Here is a 27,900-nt window from a genome sequence, read left to right on the forward strand (position 1 = left end):
GGGCGGGAGAGGGCTGGGCAGCTGCCCCCTCTCGGCCACTGATCGGGTTGTGGACCACTGCCCCCCCCCACCCCACGACACGACCACGGTGTCACCATGGGAGCCAGCCTCAGGCTGCATTCCTGTCCAGAAGGTGGGAAGCCGGCCACACAGAGATACCCACACACGTGACTCCAGAGAAAGTCCATTATTTCCTGGTAGCTTCTCACAGTAAAATCCGGGCCTCCCTTTTCTTACTCACTTTCCAATCAAATATACGGGGGGAAGAAACCAGACTCGCACAGATTAACACAGAAAATGATACGAGGAATAAAAAGAAATTTTACTTTTTGGGAAAATACAGGGCTGCCACTTCAGGATCCATATCTGTGAGGTCATCCAAGTAGACGCCGTCAGCACCAAGATGTCTGCTTCGTTTGTCTGAAAGAGCAAATGGGTCAAGTCAGAACCCTGGTCTTCCATGGACTTCTGAGTAGCTCTGGAAAGCATTTAAGAATATGCAAATTTGCTCAAAAACGTCCCCACTGGCCCACGAATACAGGAGCTGGGAGTCAGCTCCGTAGCATGACTCCGGAGGCAGGCTCACCAAGTCTACGTTCAACCCAACCCTGCCACTGCCAAGAGTGTGCCCCTGACCGAGTTACGTGACCTTGCTGAGCTCCATCCCCCTCTGTAAAGTGCCTCACATATGTACTGAACACTCAATCTATTGAAGCAACTGCCACCATCGTCCTCGAACGATGGAAGCTTTCATTATGCACTTCCTGGCATCCATATTCCCAGGCCCAGGGAGCCTACACGGTGCGTCGGCGGTCACTGCGCACCATGACCGCGGACTTCCTGTTTCCTTCTGCCAGAGAATTACGTCACTGGTTCATACAAATCCAGAAAACTGCACCACACCACACGGTTAACAGGGCAGGCTTGACATTAACCCTCCTGACGTGCAACCAGGCGTGTATTAAACCAGCAGTTACGGAGCAACGACGATTCTGAGCATGGAGGAAACAAAGGCAAACCAGACCAAAACGTTCTGGATCTCACAGGGCACACATATTCTAGTAGGGGCATTCCCGGCAAAAAATATATAAACAAGTGATCCCCTGAAATAGGGTTACACAGCACACAGAAATTAAAACCCGGCAATGTGCTAGACAGAAACTCAGGGCAGGGGGCGAGGAGACCAGGATTAGCTCAGCAGTCAACTTCCTCCAGAGCCCCAAGTGGGTGAAAAAGACTTCATCCCTCTGGATCCTAGCACCCCGCTCTAGAAAGTGAGGGGGCTCAGGACACCACCCCAAGGTTCCTTCAGGCTGAGTTTCTATAACAAAATTTTGATAACATCTTCAGCAGAAAGCTGTCCTGGTCCAGATTCCCCCTTGACATACTTGGGACTTCCGAGGGAAAGATCGGGAACGTGCAGAGCACCACATCTGCGCAGAAGGAGCTGCGACATGCCGGCCTCCCACCTTTTTTCCTGGAAGGAGAGTCCGTCTTGCTTGCTGTCGGGGCTACACTGGCAGAGAGGGGTTTGGGTTCTTCGATCGTAGGTAAAGGCGGGGCTGCCGCCCCCAAGGCCTCGACATCTTCTTCGTTCACAAACTGCATCTCCGTGGGAGGCTTGCCCGGCTCTGGAACAGACAGCACGGGAGGCCTGGCCAGGGTTGGCGACTGGTCACTGAACGCATCTGAAGATTCACTCTGAATGGTCTGAAAGTGCATCTTATCACAGATTTTTCTACTGTTTAACGGGCTGCAGTCTTTCATCTTGTGTGGAGATGACTATGTCAAAGGGGCAGAGAGACAGACAGAATGGTCAGAGCGTGGGCAAAGAGGAAAGAGGAGCTAACCGAAGAAAAACAACGCACCCATTTCCAATCTGCACAACAGTCCGCCCCTTTTGCAGAGAGAGTTAAGCCTCGGGAGTCACCTGGTGACTTCCATTCTGCCAAGACTCTACAGAGCACAAGACCAGTTCCAAAGCAAACGAACTTTCACCTAAAACATCAACCGCCAAATAGAACGAAGTGGGATTGGTAAAGGCCAACAAACAGGAGGAGCTCAAGTACTCAGTGTCCTTCCACAGAACGGGAAGTACATTCACAGGATGGGTAGCTCGCAGCAACAACAATAAGGCAGGAGGGCGTTTACCCTTCTGGGGGGTCAGTCTGAGCAGTAACTGCAAAGGGTGGGGCTTCCGAGAGCTGATGAAGCCCTGCTTCTCTCTGGGTTCAAGTCCACGGACACATTCACGGTGTGAAAATGTCCTGCTCTGTGCACTTGTGATCTGGGCATTTCTCTGTACACATGTTATGTGTCAATAAAGTTAACCCCCAAAACTCCGGGAGTAAGTGGTTGGTTCACGTGAGTGGGAAATTAGCATTTCTGATTCTACTTGTCCAAGGAATGTCCAGTTACAGAAAAGATTTATCCCAACAAAAACCAAAATGCGATTTATGGGTTGGAGGGGAGAGGGAGGGTATTCGTTTCTGTATCCGATCTCACAGCTTCCAGTACAATGAGCACAGAGTTACGGCACGTCTGTGGTTGGAAGCGTTTTGCCAGAAGAAGTGACGGGTTAGCACTTTCATGCCATTTCTCCAGCAACAAATGCCGTGAGTTTGTACAGACGGCTGGCTGGGTCAGCACTATAGCTTGTGGGCAGAGGAATCAGCGTTTTCCATGAAAGCGAAATATAACCCAGAAAAGGAAAAGAATCCACAGCCCTACCTCAACAGGGCTTGCCTCCAAAGGGTCGCGCATCTGGATTCGTAATAGGAATGCTTTCAGTGTTCACTCATTCATTCATTCATATTACGAATATTTACTGGGGATACAAGAAGTGGTAGCATCTTCTAGAGGTTTTACAATATTAAAAAGAATTTTATAGTAATATATTCAGATTCCTTTAACAGATTGGAGTATGAAACAAAATGTCCTGAAAGAAAAGACTGCGCCCGCTTCATGTTTTTGGAAACTATCTTCGATATACGGCAGAATTGAGGGGGGAAAACACTTACCTTCGCAGCTTGTGGCAATTCTCCCCAAAGCCAGAGCATTTCTAGGTTATTTTTCTGCGTCGTCCTATCGGTGGCCTTACTGACCAACTCTGAATCGCTTTTAGGTGTTGAAGGTCGAGAACCTGAGGGACTGAAGAAAAACACAAATCCACGATTAAACTGGGAAAAGAAACTTTTTTAGATGTTTTTTGGTCCACAATTCTATGGTTCAAACAGCCCAGAAAATGCACACAAGCTTCATGACATTCCCATCTGTGGCCACCAGGGGTCCACAGCACACACAGCCACGTGGAAGGAGCTCCCGGTTTGGGTAACCCATCCCAACCCTCCCCCAAATTCCAAGTAAAGATGAGAAGAGGCATTTAGAAAGGAAAATTGAGGAAAGGAGAGATGAAAATAGAAAGAGGGAAAAAAAGTTTGTTCTCATCTCAAAACCACCCATCTTTCCCCCATTTCACCACCCTGAGCTCCCCTCTCCTGCATTCTCAACTTCCAAACCTAGTCTGTCAGCTCTCAGTTGCAAAGGGGGTCCTGCCTATCTCAGACACACACACATTATATTCAATTTTTAAAATATTTATGAATCTGCACTGGCTTCAAAAACAGGGAAACTGCATCACGTGCCAATTTTGCCACAAGTTCCAGATGCCAAGAATAAACTCAAACTCGCTAACATGGCAGGAGCCTCTGTGTTGAGATTTCATTAAATACTCCATCTTCCAGGAATACTTCAAAGATCCACCTGTTGGCTAAGGCTTGTTCTGTAACAACCTATCACAAGGCTTAATTCTCAGGCCAGCTTTTTAGTGGTTGTAACTTGTTTCTCGTCTCCACATCTTCTTCCATATTTCTACTCTTTAGACCTGAACGAAGTCTTCCCTCTGTCCAGCCAGAGTGACCGGCCAAGAGTAATCAACTTATCTACAAACTTCTCACAGCATCCTAAACAACGTCTGGATGAGCAAATATATCCATTTAATCACTTCGTGATTTATTCTCCCTCGTCACTTCTCCTGGAGTAAGACGACGGTGTGACATGAAGAGGGAGACAAAGCCACCATGTTTTCCTTTTGCACCGTTTTCCACAGACCTCGCACTCTCCTGAGTCCCCGCTCACCGTCCTGCTTGGCCTCACAGACTGAGTTAGATTTCAACTCCAGCTGAATACAGTTTCCTGTCAGGACAAGGAGCAGCCCTACATGAAACCTAACATACCAAACCAACAGGGACCCTTAATGGCTAAATTAGTCCCAGATCTCTTCAGCTGAGCCATTTGGACCAAAGAGACTGCTCTCTCTCTCTCCTCCATTTCACACCGAGGTGCTCAGAGGCTGGTTCGTCACCCATGGTGCCCACTGCCCACCAAACCATCCACGTGGTACGTGGCTACAGTGCAGCCCTCACGCTGTATTTCAGGAGGACCCCGAGACAGTGCATCGTGGCAGTGTGTACAATGGGACACTCTCCCAACACACACACACACACACACACACACACAGCCTCTTCCACCCTATGGGAAGTGGTCCCACAGGAGGAAGACTGCGAGCCCCATACATCTAGGTGGTTAAGTGTTCATCACCTCCCAACCTCTCTTGCTCCCTCTAGTCCTGTAATTATGCTTTTCTCCAAAGGGTCACTGCTTTTCTGGCACTGCTGTGTCCACAATTATATATTCGATATCAGTGAAATGTGCAAGGGCGGGGGCTGTTGTGGCCTCCAGTGTGCCTACAACCGTGACCTGAATCCATTTTTTCTCCAGAGTCCTCACAGAAAAAGTCCACTGCAATTGGCTTCCTACCCTCAACAGCATTGCACCCAAATCTCAAATCACTGGTTTAAGAAGCTCCTGCTATATTTTACCACATAAAATACAATTTCTATTTTGTGGAACGATGAATTGTCTTACCCCCCGCCCCCCCACACGAAAGTCAGTAAAGCCCTTCAGACAGAGCTTGCTCTGGAGTAGGGGGTCAGCAAACTTTGCCTGTGAAAGGCAGAGATCGAGTACGTCCAGCTTTGCAGGTTATGCGATCTCTGTCAGAAGTGCACAGTTCTGCCACGGGAGCACAAGGGCAGCCACAGACGATACGTGAACAAACTGGCTGTAGTCCCATAAAACCACGAGAACAGATGGGGGGCTGCGGTTGGCCCACTGACTGCAGTTAGCCAACCCTTGCTCTAGGAGAAGGCAGATGCTCAACACAGGTCTCCCGTGGCCCCAACGCCAGATCTCCTGCTATTCCGCTCCTTTGAGAAACACCACAAGCCCTAGGTTTCCACAGACGTATTCAGGTTTGCACACTCACTCATAGAGAAACGAGCCCCGTGTGGAAGTCCTGAGCTAGGAGTCCCACCTCTCAGGCCCGACACGCCACTGTGATAAATGGCGGCACATGGGCAAGACCAGCCTGTGTCCAAAGGATCCTGTACGCAAATACACGCACACGTTCTGCGGAATTCGGACAGACAGAAGGTGAGTCGGGGAAAAGATTCCCGGTGCTGGGTGGGATTCCTGAGAAAGATGGTGGTTCCAAAGTCTCCCATTACCAAACATTAGACTTTTAAGGTCAAGGGTTGTTCAAAAAAGTAAGCTTACAAGGTCCGTGATTGGTTTTCGTAAATAATGCATTTATCAACCACATAATAGTTTTCAGGATTTTGCCAGTCCCACTTAGGCAAGTTTACACAGCTTAGTTCACCTCCTTTCAAAACGGCCCTTCCCCTGTGCCTGTAACCCCCAAATGAAGTACACCCTGAGACTTGGCTCTTTAATCAAAAAGAAAAGCAGTTTCCCGTGTAGAACTCAATCAGAGCCTCATTGTTAAAGTTTACAAATCATGTAGCTCGGAGTGTAGGTAACACGGAGGGAATGGAGGCAGGAACCTCCGACCACGGCATCGGAGGAAAATACAAACCCATGGTCCTAACCCCTAAGATGCACCCTGCACTACGCTGCAAAACTCCATGCCCGAAATGCCGTGGAAATAGGATTCCATTATTCAGATGGTCTAAGAAGCTATTTAAAGAGTTATAACTCCCCTTATACGAAAGATCTTATAAACTTATTTGTTGAACAACCCTAGACACAAAGCAAAGATCATATTACCAATTTTTATTTCATTATTCTGTTTTGCAAAGCACTCCACAAACTTAGGAAGGACTCTATGCTTGGCCATAATTTCCAGGGAATCAAATTTAGTTATGGAAAAAAATCTAATTATCTACAAATGCTTAAAATCAAAGGAAAATAATCATCTCTATGTATTTTCTTCAGAAGTTATTTGGTTAGTCGAGTAGATTTGTAAGAGTTAGATCGAAGGTTTCACTTATACGGTCTCTATGTGTTTTCTGTACAAGTAATTTGGTCAATGGTACACAGACTTGTAAGAGTTAGATCACGATTTTTATTATCGAAGACATCCAAGTGGGGAAAAGAGCCCCTCTACCTTTCCGAAGTATGGAAGTGGGAAGACTGTGGAGGGCAAGAGCTAGAAAGGCCTCCCTCGGCCGCAACTGCCAGGCGGGCAGCAGTCCTTTGGCAATCTATCGGGCTACTGGAAACCACGTGATACACATTAAAAGAAAGAAAAATCAAAGGTCAATTAAATTAAACTTCATATAAATTCTTTGACTACTCTGCCTAATAACATTCGTAAGAAAATGAACGTACTTAGACATCTGATAACAGCAGAACACTCTGTTGAAATCACTCAGAAATCAACATGAGTTTTTTGAACCACAAGAACAGGAAACTGCCAAAAACTCATTTCACTTTCTATTTCATCCATATGGCTATCGAAGATTGTTGTTCTCTGGTCAGAATTTAGTGCTTAATCAAACTACATTCTCTAAAGAGCGGATCGTTTCTGCTGCCAGTTGTCTCTTTAAAGAAAATACATAATTCCAAGTATGGAAATGTATCTATTTATCCTAATTTGTCATTGCATCTGACAACAGTCAGACCCACAAGATCTGACACGGTCGCTGTTCTGGATTCATACAGCAAAACATGAAAGACAGGGGAACATATCCAGGGTTGTGTTTTGTATTTTTTTTTTAAAGATTTTATTTATTTATTTGACAGAGACAGCCAGCGAGAGAGGGAACACAGGCAGGGGGAGTGGGAGAGGAAGAAGCAGGCTCCCAGTGGAGGAGCCTGATGTGGGGCTCGATCCCAGAACGCCAGGATCAGGCACCCCCAGGGTTGTGTTTTAAACATTTATTTGAAACTCTTAAAATTAATGTAGAGTGTTTGAATAGATTTTTCAACCTAATAGTGGTTTCTAACCATCCCCACGTAATTTTCTTCCTAAAGTACCGTCTTTTTCTCACCTTAGGGTGCCTTTCAAAAGACCTAAGGGAGAGGCTGTGGGAGGTTCCAGAAAGGCCTAATATCTGCACTGTCTACGTATAACGTGTCCACCAGCGGCACGTGGCTATCGAGCACATGAAGTGTGACACGTCCAAACCGAGGAGGTCCTTACATGTGACATACACAATGATCTCAAACACTTAGTATGAAAACAAGAACGTGCACTATCTCATTAAGAACTTCGTGAAAACGACTTGATGATATTTTGGATATGCTGGGTCAAAGGAACTCGCTCATCAAAGTTAGCTTTCTCAGTTTTGCTTTTTACCCTCTAAGGATGGCTGCTAGAAGACTGTAAATGTCCTAGGGGGCTAGCATCCTGTTTCTATTACACGGGGCAGGTCTGCAGACAGGCCTCCATGAGGACAGCTCCCAGGCCCCCAGCCCCACCCGGCAGACTAACACTGGCTGTCCTGGTCCCGGCTGGAACCAGGCACGGGGCCTATCTAGTTCTCTCAGACTCCAGTGCACACTGCTCACTGTGCTGTCCCATTGGCGAGATCACTCTGGTGACACTGGAAGGAGGAGTGGTGTTGGGAGGACTCTGGCTTTAGGCGGGGAGCCCTTGCAGCAGGGTTCCCACACTTCCCCTGCAAACAAGTACAGCTAAAACATGAGGAACAAGAATGATCCAAGGTTGGGGAGCCTGGGTGGCTCAGTCGGTGAAGCGTCTGCCTTCGGCTCAGGCCATGATCCCGGGGTCCTGGGATCAAGCCCCACATCGGGCTCCTCGCTCAGCAGGGAGCCTGCTTCTCACTCTGCCTGCTGCTCCCCCTGCTGGTGCTCTCTCACTTGCACTCTCTCTCTCAAATAAATGAATAAAAAAAACTTAAAAAAAAAAAAAAGAAGAAGAAGAATCCAAGGTGTCCCTGTCACTAAGATCGGTGTTTCTCAACCTCTTCACTGTTAGCGCACCCCTGGACAGGTGAGGCTTCCCCGCCGCCATGGTCCTCCCTCTACTGTGAAACTTTCACACCACAGATGGGCTCTGGATCTGCTTATGTGTGAGGCCCCGTGGAGGCCACAAACCTTGATAATATCTAAGAATTCTTTGCTGCCCAAGAACCAATTTTTGTCCCAAAAGGGGTGATACCATCCCTGCTGAGAACACTCAGTTTTCCCCTCCCCAGTTCTTCTAAGAAGTGCTCCAAAGGGCTCACATATTCTCAGAAGTCTCACTGACTAAAAGTTTCTGGGGTCTTCAGGACGCCAATCCGCACACTGAGCAGGTCTGGTTCTCCCAAGTTAATACCCGATTCTAGGGCAATGTCAGAGTTCTTTTCAGGGAAATAAATATTCCTGAATTCAGCAGAAGGGGTTAAGCATGGGGAGAAGGCGTCATTCTAACAGCCCAGAACCACCTTGGGGCTCCCGAGGGAATGGCTGTGTTCCCGAATCGTGCTTGAATGTCAAGAAAGGTTCCGCCACCTATTTTCTCCTGCTGACAATTAGCACTGAGCAACTGGAGTGGTTTTTCTTTCAAGGTCACCTGCGAGAAGCTAGATTTGCAGTTTGATTACGGTATCAGAAGTTTATGGTCTGCACATGTCCTTTTTCAATCCTGATCTGTACCGCCTCCTCTAAACTGCATTTTTTTCCCTTTTTACTTATATTTTGTTAGACGCGCTTCCTGTAACTGACTTTAAATGCTTCAGACCGGGGTGGGCGAACAGACACACTTACCTAGCGCTGGGTGACCACTCTCTATCAGAATTAGGGTACGATGCTGACTGAGGGTAAGTCATGATGGGGGAAGGGCTTTCCTTAGAAACATCTTCTTGGAATGCGGGTATATCACTAGGAAGAGTTCTGGAGGAAAAAAAGAAAAGACTAAAGTCAAAGAATTATTAGTGATAGATTCACAGTAAAGGCAAGTTTCCCTTTTATCTTGATTATGTCTAAGTTCTTTGTAGATGAACGTGGCCTCTTTCTGACCCTACCCTGGCATATTCCAGGCAGTGGAGAGGGAAAACGTGAGACACAGACACACATAAACGTGTTCATGCTTTGGCTGGATTATACACGTAAAATGACTGTACTCAAACACCTGGACTGAGGGACGTGCACGCTGCAGCCCTAAGATGGGGCCCAGGAGGCTGAAAAAGTCTTGCTATGCGCGGGCGGGGCTGCGAAGTATCTGAATGACCAGACACAGATAATGCTTCCTCTGGCAGAATAAACAAAGGATATAAACCAAATGAATCTTATAATGACAAAACGACTGCAGATGTGCCTTGTTTCAGGTAGAATGCATTCATTAGAACAATAAGATGCACTCTTTCAGTCAGACAGAGGCCATCTGTCCGTACTTTGGACGTTCCCTGTAATATCCCTCACTAAGTTCTGGAATTAAAAGCCATGCAGGGATGGCATCTATAATAAGCCCGACCACCCGTTCTGGAGCCTACAGCAGATCAGAGGCTATAGTTAGGAAAAGTGACATTGCCAATTTGCCTGTATTTTTAGCCGGCGGGGGGAGGGGTCCTATTTTGAATAATGAAGCAGACGGTTACTCCTGATGTTCCTTATCCCTTGTTTATGGTTTGTTTTTTTTTTTTAAGATTTTTTATTTATTTATTCAACAGAGATAGAGACAGCCAACGAGAGAGGGAACACAAGCAGGGGGAGTGGGACAAGAAGCAGGCTCATAGCAGAGGAGCCCGATGTGGGGCTCGATCCCATAACTCCAGGATCACGCCCTGAGCCGGAGGCAGACGCTTAACTGCTGTGCCACCCAGGCGCCCCATCCCTTGTTTATGTTAACAAGATACAAAAATAATTACCAAAAATTATACTGAATTTTAGGAGCGCCTGGGTGGCTCAGTCGGTTAAGCTCCTGACTCTTGATTTCACCTCACAGCCTGATCTCAGGGCTGTGGGATCGAGACCCGTGTTGGGCTCTGCGCTCGTCAGGGAGTCTGCTCGAGATTCTCTCTCTCTTCCTCTGCCCCTCCACCTCCCCCCCTCCAAAAATACACTGAATTACATAAAGATCTGAAATACCAAGTATACTTTATACAGGAGTTTTGTCTTTCAAAACGCCATTTTCACTAAAATAGTAATAACGCAGAAACTGAATTTCACCACCCTGTTAAAAGCAAAGGAAAGTTGAGCAAGACGAGCACGAAACCTCGGGCCCAGTCAACACTGCAAAGGAAAAGTCTGCTTGGAGAGAAAACTGGTCACATTCCACATGTACTTGTAACCTGAAGGCTGTCACAGATCAGTCCCCAGCCACACATCAGCCCGATGGCCGGGTCTACAGTCGGGGCCCAAATAAGAGCAAGCAGGCCCTGAAACAACGGTTTTGTGCGTGAAGAAGTAGTTTGCTCACTTCTCTGTCCCTTGGTTCCGTCCTGGATGCTGAAGCGACCAGACGAGGAGGTCGGGTCTACCACCTGCCGTGTAAGGTAAGCTCCCTCACATCGTTACGCTCCTTGAGGCTGGGTCCATGTTCTAAAACTCAGTGTAAAATGCTTTCACGTAAGAATAAGGAATACTGGGGTGCCTGGGGGGCTCAGCCGGTTAAGCGTCTGCCTTCGGCTCAGGTCCCACGTCAGGCTCCCTGCTCAGCAGGGAGTCTGCTTCTCCCTCTCTCTCTCCCTCTGCCCCTCCCCCCTGCTCCTGCTCGCTCGCTCTAATAAATAAATAAAATCTTTAAAAAAAAAATAAAAGAAGAAGGAATACTGGGGGGAAAAACGAGTTTGTAAGAATCATCTCAAAGAATGAACACGCCCGACCCCGACACAGATCCCGCCTTTCACGCGCATTTACCTACTGCCGTCCAGCGGGTCGGCCTGGTCGTCCGAGCTCATCTCGATGGGAAACATGTCCTCATCCTCAGATGTGTTCGTGTTGTCATCTCTTTTCAAGGTGTCCAGCTGGGACTTTCTCCTCCTTTTCCTTCTCTTCTTCACTAAAGAGCTGCTGGAAGAGGCCTCACTGGGAGGTAAGGCCTGGGCTGACGCGTTGGGGTCCAGGTTTCTGATCCTGTCTACAGAGCTCCTTTTCAGCTGGCACTCCATGCGTGAGGCTCCCTCCGACAGGATAGGGGAGGTGGCCAGGTACATGGGGATCACTTCCTAAAGGACAGAAAAGAGTTTTCAAAGAGTCTCGCTAATTTGGGTTTAAGGAGCAGGGCGGTGCCAAAGGCCAGCTGGTGTTCCTTTAAGGAGCACGAGTGCCCCTGGGGAGAGCCACGCGGGGCGGGGGGCACTGACGATCACAGCCACCGCAGGCTGGAGGCCTAGTACCGACCATGAAGTCAACAGTACATTCAGTGCCATTTTCTACTGAATCTTCCATTTTCATAATGGTAACAAAGCAAGGCAATGAGTGATTTCAGGCCACCCAAAGTCAACTGTGTTTGAAATATCCAAAGTAAAGAGGGAAAATACGAGCTTTGAGTCATCACATTACCTGGGACTGGACTCAGTTTTGCATTTCAGTGTGTGCGGGTGGGTGAGTGTGGGCGGGTATGGGTGTGTAGGTGTGAGGATGGTGAGTGTGTGTGGTGGGGTGTGTGTATGTGTGCGTGCGTGCATGTGTTTGCATGTAAAAGAGAATGTGTATGCATTTTTAAATGTGCACTGAATTAAGATGATAGTAATTAAAAACAAAAACACAGCTCACAGCCCCCCAATATTTGCCTGCCTACACCAGAGCCCATCCAGGTATATGGCTGTTGATTAATTAGATACCAACTCTCTTCTTAAAAACAAAAGAAAAAAATACATGGCCTGTCCATTTAAGTTGTTTAATAATGATTTACCAGTTTTTTAAAAACTGTAACAATCATTTTATTAATGACTTATTATGAGACACTGAGTAACAAGAAGTAAAGGACATACACAAAGGAGAAGAGAGAAACAGAAGCCCGCTGCTGACCCTCCACAGTGGATTTGAGAACACCCAAGGTGCTGCAGGTATATAAAGAATGTCTGAGAGACCAAGCCTTAGGCTGGGAGGTGAGAGGTCATCTCACCCAGTGGCTCAACGGGCCAAACGAAGAAGAAAAGCCAACAGTGCTGACATGGGGTTAAGAGCAAAGAAGGGTCCACAGACTGGATAGGGAAGGGGCAGACCTCCACAAGCGGAGGGGGACTGCATCCTGGGGCAATCTGGGGTAGCCAGGGGCATGCGTAAGGGGCAGGACATACTCTGGTCTCCGAAGCCCCGTCCTGCCACCAGGCACCCTTAAGGCCAGCAGAGCAGGCCCGAGATCCTGCAGCTTCCACGGAAGCCTCACCGAAGATGCTCTCCAACTCTGAAAGCGTAAAATCTGTCCACAGCTAAGGGACAACAGAAATTTAAAAGGCAAGTATCCGTTTGAGATGGAAAGAATTAATAATTGCAAGTGAATGATTCTCAGAGCCTTCCCTTTGAATAGGGAAGTAATTACAGAAGGGGTAATTACAGAAGATGGGGGCACAAAGATGTTATGTCACACCTTTGGGGAGACCAAAAAGAAGACAAGCCTGGGACAGTTTTATTCTGAAACTGAAACTATGGGCGTTCATTTTCAGCCTGGAGCTATTCAGAGCTGTTCCCTTTGAATCACGCCATCTTCCCGTAAAGGAGCTAGTCTAAGTGGATTTTCTTGAGGAATCACAACACAGGGTCCCTTCCACGTGGCTTTCTCAAAGAAGGAAAGAGTAAAAAAGTGGTTTATCTTAGAAGAAAACATAGGAGTGAATCTTCATGACCCTGGATTTGGCAAAGGATTCTTAGATATGACGCCAAAAGCAGAAGCCACAAAAGAAAAGAAAAAAAAGCAGATAAACTAGACTTCATCAAAGCGTAAAAAGTTCTGTGCTTCAAAGGACACCATCAAGAACGTGACAAGACATACATAACAAATCAATAATAAAAAGACAAAAACCCAATTACAAAAAGGTCTGAATAGACATTTCTCCGAAGAACAAATACAAACGGCCAGCCAGCCCATGAAAAGACGCTCCACACCGTCAGTCAGCAGGGAGGTCTGCGGGCAAGTGTCGTTGAGGATGTGGGCCAATCAGAAGCTCACGCACCACTGGAGGGACCATCAAACAGAGCGGCCGCTCTGGACGACAGTCCGCCAGTTCCTCCAACACTGAACACAGCCACCACGGGACGCAGCCGTTCTATTCCGGGGTATGCAGCCCAGAGAAATAACAGCAGATGTCCACACGATATCTCGCACGGGACTGCTCACAGCGGCGTGATTCGTAACAGCCAAAAAGGCAGACACAACCCAGATGTCCATGAACCCACGGAAGGGTAAACAAATGTGGTGGGCGGATACAACGGGCGACAACAATCAGCCTTGCACAGGAGTGAAGTCCTGAGCCCGGCTCCTGTGTGGGTGAGCCCTGACGACATCAGAAGTCAAAGCAGCCAGGCCTAAATGACAACACACTTAGGACTACATTTGTGTGAAAGTTCAGAATAGGGAAATCTAGAGAAACGGAAAGTAAAAGAATGGCTACTGAGGGCGCAGGAAGGTGACGGGGTGGGGGCCTGGGGATAGGTAAGTGACAGCTGAAAGACACAGGGTTTCTTTTTGGGGTGATGAAAAGTGTCCTAAAATCGACGTGGTAACATATCTCAAAACCACTGAATTGTATACTTGAAACAGAGAAATTGTATGGTACACAAACTGTATCTTAATAGAACTGTTAAAAGTTTTTTAAATAATGAAAAATCAAAGTGATTTGGTCACTCACTACCCAAAATTCAAACATGGAGCCCTCTGAGATTCGACACGCTGGTATAACCCGTGTGCTCTGGGCAACAGCTCAGATGTGATTCGGTTCCTGTCTCCCTGGAAACAGTGAGCGCGCGGAAGCAGGCCAGGGCTGCTGAGTCTTGGACACGGCACGCCCCCACCCTGTCGGGCTCACAGATCCCTAGTTCAGGTCAACAGCCATGCTGCTCTGCTGGATGGTCTATACCACCCGGCTCCAGCAGTACTTCTCTGCACAAACTTCCGCTGGGTCCTCTAGATAAGCGTTGCTCAAAATTCAAAACTAGGAAGTCACAGTGGCCACCCAGCCTTCCTTACCTGATCGTTATCAGTCTCTTGAACAAAAAATGCTTCTCCGTTATCTCCCAATTTCATGTGCAAATCCACGGATTCCCCGTTGATTTCTATGTCAACCTGAAGGAAAAACAGACTTCGCTAAAACAGGAAACCTCACGGGGGAGGCCATGTCTTTACACAGGCATCCTTTAATCACACGCATCCCAAAATGATCGCACAATTCCACATCTCAATCAACCAACCCATCAGAAATGGTGTCTATTTGCCCCCACCCCCGACCCCGCGCCCAGGAACGCTTGCGATCGCCCAGCCAGCAGAGCGCTGCAGAAATAGCTCTACAGAACTGAAGCAGCCAGGTCAGAAGAACGCGGGTCACCCCCCACCCCGGCTCCTTTCGTCTGTAGAGACTCAGCCTGCATCCAGCTGCCATGTTGTGCGGCCACCCGGGCCACACGGAGAGCCCAGGTGTAGGTGTCCTGGCCGACAGCCTCAGCTGAGAGCCCGGCCAGGAGCCCCGGCCACGTGAGTGAGCGTATCTTTACAGTGGGTCTTCCAGCTGAGCCTCCAGACGGCAGAGGCAGAGAAAAACTAGCCCTGCTGCACTTGGCCTGAATTTGTGACTCACACCACCCACGAGCTTAATAAGTAGTTGATTTCTGCCCCTATATTTTGGAATAATTTAACACAATTTGAGTTAGTACTTGTCAGTTCAGTGGCCAGCCCTTTCCAGCGTGAAGCCACAGCTACAGAGGTCTAAAATTCTGTCTAAAGCCAGAAACACGAGGGGCACCTGGGTGGCTCCGTCGGTGAAGCGTCTGCCTTTGGCTCAGGTCATGATCTCAGGGTCCTGGGATCAAGCCCCACATCAGGCTCCCTGCTCAGTGGGGAGCCTGCTTCTCCCTCTCCTATGCTCCCCCTCAACTCATGTTCACTTGCTCGCTCTCTCTCAAATAAATAAAATCTTCAAAGACAGAAATACGATGATTTTCTCTAAAGAGAGAACCTGCACCCCAGGTCGCCGGGTCCTATGCTCTTACCACTTTCTCTCGGGAACGCAGGACCCCCATCTTCCCAAAGCGCACGTGGAAAGGGGAGCATTGGAGGCTCCCGTTGGGCTGGCGGACAACGATGATATCGATGCATCCGGACAGGGTGGCAGGATTCAGCCCCTTGTAGAGTTCCTTCACGGTGACAAACACCTGGCCCGCCAACTGCCCCACGTAATTCATGGTTTGAGTCTAGAAAACAGAGACAGACCCGCGACCAGTTAATTCAGAGGTCATCTCTCTGAAGCCAGTCCAGATGAAGCCAGTCCACCATGCCAAATAGAGAAGGTATTCAAGAACATCAGTTGAAAAAAAAAAAATGACTATTATTACTTGAGAAGGAAAAAAACTGACTTTTATTTTGAACAATTTCCATCCTGGTCTCGGTCTCCCTAATCAGATTCTGCCCCACGGCGGCTCCAGGGGAAACGTGGGCTCCGCTTCGGTGTGTCTGCCCAGCTAATCAACTGAAGACCACGCAGCAAACATCCGGTGTCTACTCTACGCACACAGCCTGGCGCTGGCGACACCGAAATAAAAAGACCAAGTCCCTATCCCCTGAAGGGACTCAAAGGCTCACGAAGGAACTGAAATGTATGTCAGTGGTGCTCCGTCTGGTTTAAGTCAACAGAAGGGGCCACAGCTGGGGGAGGCGGGGAGGAGGGCAGACGCCAGCAGGGACAGGTGCACAAGAGCCCGGCAGGAGGGACTGGGCCCGCCACAGAGAAGATGCAGGTAAGGATGGAGAGTTCAAGCCACGCTGGGAGGTCCGGACATTTCTCAGTGGCAACGTGAAGCCACTGCAGACTCGGGAACAAGAAAATGATGATTTGATCCAGGATTTCAAAAAAGCATCATTGTAAAAATGTACAGGCTGGCAAGAAAGAGACAGAAGGCCGGAACACTAAGCGGTGGCTGTTGATGATGCCAGCCTGAAACGAGGCAGTAAAGAGGAAATGGAGGTGAAGGGACGGTTGGAGAGATGCTTGGGGCCAGAGGACCCACAGTGAGCGGGCGCCATGCTCTGGCCCTCTTTCCACAGCTCTGGCTCCCACAACCGCCTTGGTGCCCGTCCTCACCTGCCTGACTGCCCACCTCAGCAGAGACCACCCGCCGGTTCCACGGTCTGACCGGGTCATGTGTCCTGATGGGACTTAGACACCTCAGACTGGCCCACGGCCCACAAGGGCCAACCCTGCAGCCCTCCTCCGCCACTCGCTCCTCCTTGCCCTGCCTCACTGGGCCTCCTGCCCTCGGAGGTGCCCGTCCTCAGAGGTGTCTGCCCTCACTCAGGGTACCTGCCTCTGGGTGCAGCTCGCTTGGGGTTCCCTTCTTGCCAGCCCTCAGGTCCCTTCTTCCCCAGCTTAGCTGCACTCACGCGCTGGCCCAGTCGAAGCTGCTCCCCTCTCCTCTCTGTGCACTTAACACCAGTGGCCTCCAGAGGACACCACCTGAGCATGAAAGGTCTGCACGTTGTGACTTCCAATTGCTGGGTCCCAAGACCTCACCTTCTCTCCCAACCATCACCCCTGATTCTTCAAGGCGACTACCTACCCTACATGGGGGTGTGAGGGACCATGTTGACCCCAGCCACCTCGGGCCCCTGACGATGATCCAGCGACCACCACCTTGCGTATGCACACCTGTCCCTGACCCGTCTGCACAGTTTGGTTCTGTGAACTTTCTCGCTCGGCTGGCTCTCTATTTTGCCGTGTGGTTTTCCTGTCACTTGGCGAAGCCAGATTGTCTTTGAGGTCAAGTATCAAGCCTTATCTTTGCAAGTTAAAAACCAAAAACTACCTTTCATAAGCCTCACCTCAACCCCTATGACATAAGCAGAGTGATATTAGCACCCCTGCTTTACAAATAAGGAAACTGAGGCTCACAGGTGATTGGTCAAGAGCCCTGCACGCAGTGGGCAAACACAAACCGCTGATTCAAGGCTGAGTTAGAAGAGGCCAGAGCCCTAAAAGCAATGATAAAGCCTAGAAACAACACAAGAAAGCCCTCAGTGGCTCATTTTACAATTTTAAATGATGCCCTGTGGACTAATGTACCCGACTCCCTGAGACGAGGGACGAGCAGAACCTCCGTGGACACAAGCAGAGATGCGCGCAGGCCAGCCGCCCGTAGACGGAGTCAGCGCCAGGCGGTCCAGCTCCCACTGCTAACGCAAGTCACATGGATGCAAAAACAGAAAATCACGCAATTTCTAAGTCTGTGTGGTCGTGCAAGCTAACTAACTTCATGCAAAACGGCAGGGGAGACAGTTCCTGAAGAGAGGAACAATGCAAAAAAGGATTCTTTGGAACGCTGATACTTATTTTTTTGTTGTTGTGGGGTTTTTTTTAGTAAGCTTTGTGCCCAATGTGAGGCTTGAACTCACAACCCCAAGATCAAGCGTGGCACGCTCTACTGTCTGAGCCAGCCAAGTACCAGGAACCCTGATACTTCTTATAGGGAATCATTTTACAAAAAAAAAAACAAAAAAACAAAAAAAAAAACCCATCACATCAATGTTCGATGTAGATTTTAACCTACGGTGCTTACCAAGAGGGGTAAACCTCCAATTCAGCAGCTACGCACAAGTGGTATGAACAATGTTTTTGTACGATTGCTTCCACATGACCTCGTGCTCCAGTGATTTTCTACAACAACGCTGTAGGTTCGAGGCCGTTCAGACCAGTGAACTAAGGACAAGCAAAAAGTGCAATGAAGCAAACGCCCTAGGTACAGGCCTGGGTTCCACGGCCGCCCTCCTGACTTCACGGCCCTCAGTTGTGGGCCACGCTGGTCCCTGAGTGACAGGTGACCGTCTCCTGCAGCGAGGCTCGAACCCCCGCCCGTGCCCCTGCGTGCCCCTGCGGCTGCTCATGCAGTCCTGGAGGCCTCGCTGGCCAACCTATTGTAGTCACAACAAAGAGAAAGCTTGTAACTGGATGGTGTGACTGCATGTCTGCATCCCAGCCCCTTATCTGTAAGACAAGGACGTCGGCCCGGATGACCCACAAGATCCAATTCCAGCTCCGACTGCCCCAGGATGAAGCCTGAAAGGGCATCTTTAATAATTCACGCTGAACGGTGCTCTGCTCTCTTGTCCTCACAACAGAGCATCCCTCCCCCGTCAGTGAACCAATTCAAGGTTACTGAGCAGAATCTGAAGATTTCGGAGGTGGCAGGACCCGGGGTTGTTATTCCAACAGCCTCATTTGAAAGAAATAAGGCCAGAAATGGGAAGGGACGGGCAGCACTCCCCACCTCGCAGAGATGGAGCCGGACTCTGCCTTCCCAATTCCTGGTCCTGGGATCTTCCTCTGTGCGCACCACGGGATCGGCCTGGGATAGGTTTTCCAGCACAAATAATTGGAAGTTGCTTTGATTATCTTTAGCTTCCCTCTACTGAACAACTTATTTGCAAATCTGAATACGCCTCCTCTTGGAAGCAGGGCATCTGTTCCATAATTCTTAACAAATGATGACAGGGTCATGGCCCCACCTGGCAATACACTCCCGGGAACTCTCAACACGGACAGGGGCTGCTTTAACTGACCGCTGAGCATTTTTTTACAAAGGAGACCACCTGGACGGCTACTCCCTCAAGCACAGGGAGAAGCGAGGGTTGGCAAGGCTGGGAAAAAACTGGAGCACATGTGCACTGTTGGTAGGAATGCAAAATGGTGCAGCGCTATGTATGGAACGGTACGGAACACATCTCCTCCGAAAATCAAAAATAGAATTACCATATGACCCAGCCATTCCACTTCTAAATATATGCCCAAGAAAACCGAAAGCAGGGTCTCAAAGAGATATTTGCACACCCATGCTCACAGAAGCGTTCTCGCAATGGCTAAAAGGTGGAAACCACCCAAGTGTCCATCGATGGATGAATAGATAAATAAAATGTCATACATACACACAATGGGCTACAAGTCAGCCTTAAAAAGGAAGGAAATTCTGATATATGTTATATATACGACATGGATAAACCCAGAGGACATCATGCTAAGTGAAATGGGCCAGTCACAAAAGGACAAATACCGTACGTAGGATTCTCCTTCTATGAAGTACCTAGAGCTCAGAAAGCCCTAGGAACTGGAAGTAGAACGGAGATTACCAGGGACTGCGGGAGGAAGGGAGGGGTTAATGGGTTAGAGCTTCACTTGGGGAGAGGACAAAAGCTGGAGCTGGATGGTGGTGATGGTGGCACAAGCCGTGAACGTGCTTACACGAAGTGGACTGAAATATACACTTAGAGATGATGAAGATAGTAACCATTTATGTCACATGTACTTTACCATCATTGCAAACGGGCTGAGGGAGAATGCTGTACTGACCCGAACTCATTTCAGGAAGGCTACTACCGTTAGCTTGGGCCCAGGAGGCATGGGACAGGCCTTTGGGGGAGGGGGGTGCCCAGTTCAGCCCTGCATCTGCTTGGCTGAGGGGTACAGGCAAGTCGGGGGCAAGCATGGCTCTTCATCTCCGCTCTTCCAGGATGTTTTCTAAAGAAGTGCTGGGCAAATACTGGAAGAATACAAGACTAGACCAGCTGGATGCCAGCTCCCAATTTCACGTGCTCTCTTCTGTTTGAAGGGAAAGGCTCAAGGAAGAAGCTAATCGGATTTACCTAAAGATAAGCCAGACAAACCAGCCTGAGCTGCATGAACCTCCCTGCACCTGCCCGTTAATCTCACGACTGCCCTCGTCTCCCAGGGTTCACCAAGTCACAGGATCCAGCAGGGAGGGGAACACGTGAAGAAGAAAGCATCTTAATTACCTGCAGCGTAACCACAGTACAACCCATAAAGAACAAAACAAAATGCTTCCGTACCCGGTTACACAGCTCGGACGTCCCAGCTCTGCATTCACCCCATACCAAATTACTCTTCAATCTGTTGACTGCAATCGCAACATCTGGCACGAAATGGCTCCTTCCCCTGATGGGGTTTCATTTATCACATGAAACAGGATTCCACAACCTATTCCAGATGTTTTTCAAGGAGAGATAAGCTAACCCTCACAAACACCCTCTGCCTGGCCAAACTAGAGCTCTCTACACTGTGGTGTGGATTTTCAGAGCAATTCTGAGGTTAAGAAACATGTAAATAGATATTTATTTATTGAATATGGTATATTGTAATTATTTATATGTTAGTAATTATTATAATTATTATATAGTATATAATTTATATATCATTATATAATTATATATTACATATTATTTATTGTTTATTGTATTTATTATATGATATATATGATATATTATATTATGATTAATATTAGTATTATGTTACATTATGTCATATATTATAAATATTACACAATATGTGTTATACATTTAATGTTGAATATTATTGATATTTATTAAATATGATTAAGGATATTATAATTATTGTATATAATAATATTACACCATATATACAACATTAATGTATTATATAACACACATAGTAATACAACATATGGTATAATATATGATTATAATTATTAATTAACATGGACTATAAATGTTTTTATATTATAATTAATATTATTAGAATTAATACATAGTCATATGTAGGTTTTTTTAACATGGCATCGTCTAACGTTCCGGAAGATATTTTGAGGCTGATTTTCTGAGGCCATCACATCTCATGGGAATGCCATCTTTTCAGACAGTGCTCCCTGAGTTAGAAACCACTACAGCACTTACCTTAGAGACAGACAAAATACTGAGGAACATAAAAATCCAAAAGCATATGTCCACCTGGGATTCTGCTTACGACATTGATAATAAACAGTGTGTTCGACGTGAATTGCATCGACTATTAAATATGAGGATTCGAATGACTTTAGGCTAAGGCTCTTAACCATCAATTCAGAAATTGCTCGTTCTACTCATTTGATATGCGAGTGGTTAAAAGTGATTTTAATTCCCTTTCCAGTTCTCTCAACTAGAATGTTATCAAAGGCATGTTATCTTGGAAATAACAGTCTCTCCACCTTAATTTTGTGGGTTTGCTCCTGGGAAATGAAATCTGGAAGGCAACCTCTAAACATGGGCTTCTCCTCTCCCCTTCTCGGAGAAGGCCGACAGATCAGGACTCCGGCCTTAGCCAACCGGACGCCAAGCTGCCTCAGTGAATACAAGCCTCGGAAGCACCGCCTTAAACCTCGCCCTGCTTCTCTTTAACAACGGAGTGTCCTGCAGGAGTTCCACAGGCCCTCCTTAAACTGCACTGCACACTGTCTCCTCCACGTCCTCACCTGGCTGTCCCAGATACCTCATCCATAAACACAGCCAAAACAACTCCTGGTTTTGAGAACTGAACCTCCTCCCCGGCCCTCCAGCTCAGTGAATGACCCGACTTCCCATCCAGGGCAGGGGGTGAATGTGGGCCGCCATTTTGTCAGGCGGCTGGACAGACCCCATTGGCCAAGCTGGTCTGTTCCACTGGAGGACAGGGAGGAGGCTGGCTCGTCTCTGGACACCTAGCCCCCCACGAGGTGCCTGGCCCATCCGAGGGGCCCAGGAAATGTTTGCAGTCATACATGGCCATATTTCTTTACTCCTCAGGCCGTACTGGACAACCTTCTTGAACATTTGCCAGGAGCCAAATTTTCTTTTATTTTATTTTTGCAATGAAACTAGGTACCTCTGGGATGATTTATTTGAATTAAATCTATATACCGGTGGTCTTTATTGGTTTGGAACACTTTTCCACTGGTACAATGGAAACAGAGGATGCAGGGTCAAAGCTGCCACTGTCCTGCGTTCCAAACGTATGCCGCAGAGTCAGGGACTGGAGCTCGGAGCCGGGACCTCTGGGGACCACTGCGGGGAGCCGGGATGGAGCAGTAGGCGGCGGGAGGGCTGAGGCAGCTCCACTTCTCCAGGACACAGACAGACAGGTGCTCCAGGCAGTCGTGGCCACACAGGCGCACACAATCCTCTAATGTTTTAATGAGCAATGGCTTGGCAGGTCATCACGTAAAAAGAAATGAGGAGCCGAGAGAGCTAGGAAAAACCACCTCATGACCCCTGAGTTCAAGCAGAAGCTAACCTCTGCTTCCTCTCTGAAAGGACATCCAAAATGAAACAGAATTCCAGGCTCTTGGAGGAAACAAACCTACTGCCTGTACAAGGTTAACTTTTTGTCCCTTGACACAGCCCCAGGGCCGAGCCTGGTTTTCATGAGGCTCTTGGGGGGGCTGCAGGTGCGGCCCAGCTGCGCAAGCCTCTTCCCTGACACCAGGGCTGGGAACCTCGGGGTAAAGAATGGAGGCGAGGAGGACAAAATGATGGTGAAGGGAAAGACTCCAGCGGGCTGGGCACCACAACGGCTGTCCACCACCAACTCTGGAGAGAAAGGAATACTCTAAAGTCATCAGACCAGCGCCGTGTTTACGCTCCAAGCCCTTGACATGTCACTAAGTGACTCCCAGGAACGGGGCCATGCAAACCTCCACGCGACATTAGTACGGCACTTCACACGGCACAGCAAACCTTCGCGTGCGTGAGCTCATGTGCTAAAAATCAAAGCAAATCCGTGCAGCACTCAACACCAACATTACTGCCCCCTCTCCGATGAGGAACCCGGGGTGCCAGGTCTGTGTGATGTTCAGAGTAGCATGACCACTAGCAGAGTGAGGGCAGGAGCCCAGGCTGAACCCCAAGACTCCCCTGTTCTCCCCTGCATAGTGCCGCCTCCCCCATCTCGGGGCATGACACTGGTATGAATGGGTGACGCACAGGGGACCTTCCAGAGTCGGCAGGGAAAGCACAGACCAAGCTTCTACGGAGAGCTGACTCATTAGAGGGAGTGAGCTCACCATTGATGGTGGTCTCATCAAAGCGTCTAAACCACCCTCTGGCAAAAAGGTTGTGGTGGGAATTCAAGAACTCGGTGGTACTCTAACCTCATGATTCTATGACCTGGCCATTGCAACATCATGAAATCTTGCTTCATCCCAAGCAAGAAACCAAGGGTTGGGGGGGGGGGGGCTGGGGAGGTAAGGGGTTTGTTTGTGGGTTTTGCCCCATCACAGAAACAGTCCAGATGTGCACACCACAAGGTGCAGACCCCACCCTGGAAGCAGCTCGGCAACTCCGGGAATGAGGGGGGGGGCAAGTGCTATGATTTAAAAACTAGAAGAAACTAAGAATGGCTATCGTTCCCTCCCAGGAACGGAAGTCTCAAGAAGACAACGTCCCAAACGAAATTCGCTATAGACACAGTTTAAGTAACAGGATCATAAGGTTTTTCTTGCCCAAAACCAGGCCATGAAACGCAAAGGATAAGAGTCTGAAAAACAGAAACTGCACAAAACGTGGGGTCAGACGGTCAGGATGCGACCCTCCTCCTGCAAAAGGAGCTAGCTCCGTGCATGGGACCGAGGCGTGAACAGCACCACTCCGACGGGACCTACCCAGCTGTCGTCGTGAGCGGGAGACACAACACGATGGCCTAGGAAACGTCTCTGCCCTTGGGAAGCTGGGGGCAAACGCTACCAGCGTCCCTACCTCCCGGAGTAAGTGACTAGACCACTCAGACTCAGGGCCCTCAATGTGGTACTTTCACAAGTACTCACCCCCCTTCAGTACCCCACCGCAGGATCCCCGGGAGGTAAATTCGAAACCTCAAGGACTAAAAGGTCAAAACAGCCTCCTTTATGTCGGGAGACGTTTCTGGCACTTTCATCCTCAGAATGATTCATCATTTCCTGGAACCAGCCTGCCTCTCGTCCAGTGCCCGCACGCACGCCGGGCAAACACGCTTTCTGCTCCCTCGACCCTCACGGCAGATGCTTAGGGAACACCTGTGGATCCGGGTTTATGGTACATCCAGGGAGCTCCTTGACTGGAAAACCAACCCCACACCAGCCTGGGGTGAGGCTTCCGGCTTCGGGTCCTGTTAGCAGCAGCAGGAACGCACCTGGGTACACAGCAAGCTGCTCTCAAGGGCCAGCAGACACGGACCAATTTAACTGTCGGGGCCCAGCCTGCCAGCTGCTTTGGTTAAAGGAGCGCATCTGAGAGGCTTCTAAACATCCAGGGTTTTCCGGCTACACTAGGCAAAGATGATCCAGCAGTGAACCAACTGCCCATTTTCACCCCACACAGGACACTGCCCGGGTGGTGACAATAACAGAGTTTAAACTATCTAATTGTTTACCATAATGATGCAAAGGATAGAATTTTCCCATCTTGCAGAGAAGGAAACCGAGCTTTAGAGTTGATGTAACTTGCTCGGGGTCCCGGTGCAGGGAAGGGACAGAACAGCGTTGGAATCCAGGCTAAGTCTATATCCAATACTATGACAATCCTGCAACCCTCCCGTGTGACTTGACGGTCCAATCTGTGTACAGGGAAGCACACACGGACTTCAAATTCCATACGCAGGGAAGTGTAATGCACAGGAAGTGCAAATAGATTCACTTCTCCAGTGATGAGGCCAACGTGACCCAAGAGGCACATTTGTGTCGATTTCTTTCTTTTTTCTAAGCTAGTGTCTGGTTTGGAATTGGGTCAGCTTGCTCCGGAGACAGGCCTGCGCGTGCCAGTCGGTCCCGGAGCGGCCGGCCAGCCTCCCCTTGGCCATCTCCAGGTGGCACACAGGTAAAGCAGGAACCCTGAAAGGGGCTCACTCCTTCGCAGTTGAAGAAGAGAAAGGGCAGAGATTTTGCTAGTAAAGTCTGAATACTCGGGGATAAAACCTTCTATCTTAATTGGTTCAGTTATCAACGACTGAATATCTAGGTCCGTTTATAACTTTCCCAAAAACTGAAGAATTTGCCTTGGAGAATGAGTACCCCATCACTAAAAGTATTTAAACCATTCGGCTTTGAGTCAGGACTGTTCTTCCTCAAGAATACAATAAAGGCTGCCTCCCTGGGGTTCTCCCCACAGGTCCTTGAAGGCCCAGGAGGTCTCATTCTGTATTCTTCTGGTTGTCCTGAGGCCAAGGAGGACAGCAAAGTGACTGCCCCTGGCACCCTGACATGCTAGGAATGCGCTGTCAGCACCCCAGCGGGGCCTCAGAGAGACGAAGGGGGTGGCCTCCACTCACCACCTCCCGCTGTTCTCCTCTGAGCACATTCTGGGTCTCCACGTCTACATCACGTCTACATCACGCTGCTCCTGGGGCTGGCCAAGGTCACACTCACCTGGGAGGTTATGAGGTAAGGGCTGGTATTCAGCCAAAGCATTGAAACAAACAAACAAACAAACAAAAAGACAATTTCTAAGAAATCCCCAAAATGGCCTAATGACTAAGATGACTTGCAAGACAATGAAGTTGGTTTATAAGTAGGTATCTTCCTCTTGTGATTTATATTAACAGCGAAGAAATCTTTTTTCAGAGCACTGGGAGTTGACTTCTCAACTGGTAGGAGTGATCAATTACACATAAATGACAAAAAAGAAGTATGACATGGTTGCAGCACGAGGCAGAGGAAAGAATGCCCACCTGAGAGTCTAAATACCTATGTTTCCTCCCTGGTCTGCCACGCAGGAGGGCACACTTCCTTCCCTCCCTGCCGGTTCTGGACTGAGGAAGCCCACCGGCTGCCCCGGCTGCCCCGAGTAGCTCCACAGCCCTCACCGTGGAGGAATCGGGGACTTCGCTGGCTGGCCAACACACTCCAGGAAACACTCCCTTCCAAAATAAGAAAATTGACTAGAAAAGCCTGAGATGCTTCTAGAAAGCTCTCAAGTCAGACCAATGCTTCCTGCAGAAGTGATGGAGCAGAAAAATCAGCTGGCAGAGCATTCCCCCCACCAAAGCCCTTCCTGAATTAAGCAGCCAGAGAACACAGAGCTCATCACAGCTCAACTTCAGGACCAGGGGAAGGGGCGAGCCAGCTCCAGGAGGATCCCACATGAAGAAGGGTGTGGAGGGGTGGGAAGTGTGCAGAGTGTGTCCCAGGGGAGGGGGCTGTTACCTAGCTGTTGCCTACCATGCAGGACAAAAAGCAAAGGCCTGGGGAGTTTCTCCTCCTTCAAGCCCCCCCCCCAACCACGGGCAGGAGCGCCCCACACTGGAGCTTATCTGTAGGATTCCCAGCACACTGCGGACACACGAAAGCATCAGTTAGCCCAATCTTGTGTGGTTCCAGAAGCGTAGCACTAGGAACGCATTGTCAAGATGAGGGAATGGAGGTCTCATAACTTCTTGCCTCGTTATTACAGCAGAAAAATCAGCTTTTCACCCAAAATCGACAGACTCTCTCTGGACTTCCCAACTTGCCAAGAAACTCTGCTTTCTTGGAAGTTCTGCCAAAATTCAAAACCCCGGCTACAGCATTCATGACCCTGCAGTTCTTGCTACCACCACCCACCTCCAGAATACTGAAGTCAGTTTAAGACGGCCTCACACTCACCCAACAGAAAAAAATGGGTAAAACACAGAGTTCACAGAGAGAGGAGTCCATTTGGTCAGTGATACGTGAGAAGATACTCAACCCCACTCATAATTTAAGATACACAAAAGAGGCCTCTCAGATGGTCTAAACTCAGAGCATCGTGTAAAAACCGCCGGGTTGGTGACGGCAGGAGAAATCAAGTCATCACCCATTGCTAGTGGGTAATAAACGGGGTGAGCACTGGGACACACTCATTTTTGGCATGTACTTCCCCGGCAACCCTACTGCTGTTAAGATCCATGTACAAAACCATAATCATGCATTGACTGTAATAGGGAAAATTAGAAATAATTTAAATATCTATAGGACTCTGGCTAAATAAACCATGTAACAGAGTATCATAAGCCTGCTCAAAAAAAAAAAAAAAAACAGGGAGAGGTAATCCCACAAATACTAAATTCACTAAAGTATATATTGAGTGAAAGGGCTCAAAAATATTAATAAAATGAATCCATTTTTTAAAGAATTACATTTATACGTATTCTAAGATGCACCAAAAAAAAAAAAAAAATTCAAGACTGATTTACATAGCAAACAAGGTCCACAGGCTGAGCCCTAGGGGCCAGGTCTGGGAAACAAGACCTTTGCTTTCACCATGACTATGTCCACAGTGTTGGTTCTGGCTTTTGTTTTTTACATGCATATGTATTACTTGGACAGTAACTTTTAATGACCTGAGAGAACTGGGTGAGGGATGGAGAACTCTGGCCCACTCAGTGTCGGGGTCTCCGGTCAATGACATTGCTGGGACAAGAGGGGGTGACAGGGGGGTTCCTGCTTTGGTCAGAAAGGTCAGAGGGTGACCACTCAGCTCCTTCAGCGCCGGGATTTTGCAATGCTTGGATCTTATAATCCCATGTGATGAGTGTTCCCGGGTCCCTGCCAAGGAGCACAAAAGGCCTGGACAGTAGGGGACAGAGACATCCACACTACAGGACGGCCAACGCACTGGGCCAAACCACTCCAAGTTTAGACCCCGATCCCCTGGCTCTTCACTACTTAACTCACTAAATGAGCACAAGGCTTGCATCCTCT

General features: G+C 48.5%; 1 protein-coding gene across 7 annotated transcripts in view; it reads right to left on the reverse strand.

Moving 5' to 3' along the window:
- Window positions 1–27,900, reverse strand: part of LPIN1 (lipin 1) — a 70,482-nt gene that overhangs the window by 38,228 nt on the left and 4,354 nt on the right. For 2 of the 7 annotated variants that reach the window (XM_034659884.1, XM_019803256.2), the window contains exons 2-9: window positions 15,454–15,654; window positions 14,438–14,533; window positions 11,167–11,474; window positions 9,076–9,201; window positions 6,467–6,574; window positions 3,021–3,150; window positions 1,389–1,782; window positions 327–420 (exon numbers count right to left, since the gene is read on the reverse strand). In XM_034659884.1, coding sequence (XP_034515775.1) covers window positions 327–420; window positions 1,389–1,782; window positions 3,021–3,150; window positions 6,467–6,574; window positions 9,076–9,201; window positions 11,167–11,474; window positions 14,438–14,533; window positions 15,454–15,645 — 1,448 coding nt within the window. In that variant the 5' untranslated portion in view covers window positions 15,646–15,654. Of the gene's footprint in view, window positions 1–326; window positions 421–1,388; window positions 1,783–3,020; window positions 3,151–6,466; window positions 6,575–9,075; window positions 9,202–11,166; window positions 11,475–14,437; window positions 14,534–15,453; window positions 15,655–18,012; window positions 18,197–27,900 lie in introns of those variants that run through there. The other 5 variants (XM_034659887.1, XM_034659889.1, XM_019803253.2 and 2 more) reach the window with 4 other exon arrangements.

Source organism: Ailuropoda melanoleuca, chromosome 4 (genome assembly GCF_002007445.2).
Source record: "Ailuropoda melanoleuca isolate Jingjing chromosome 4, ASM200744v2, whole genome shotgun sequence".
Lineage (NCBI taxonomy): Eukaryota > Metazoa > Chordata > Mammalia > Carnivora > Ursidae > Ailuropoda > Ailuropoda melanoleuca.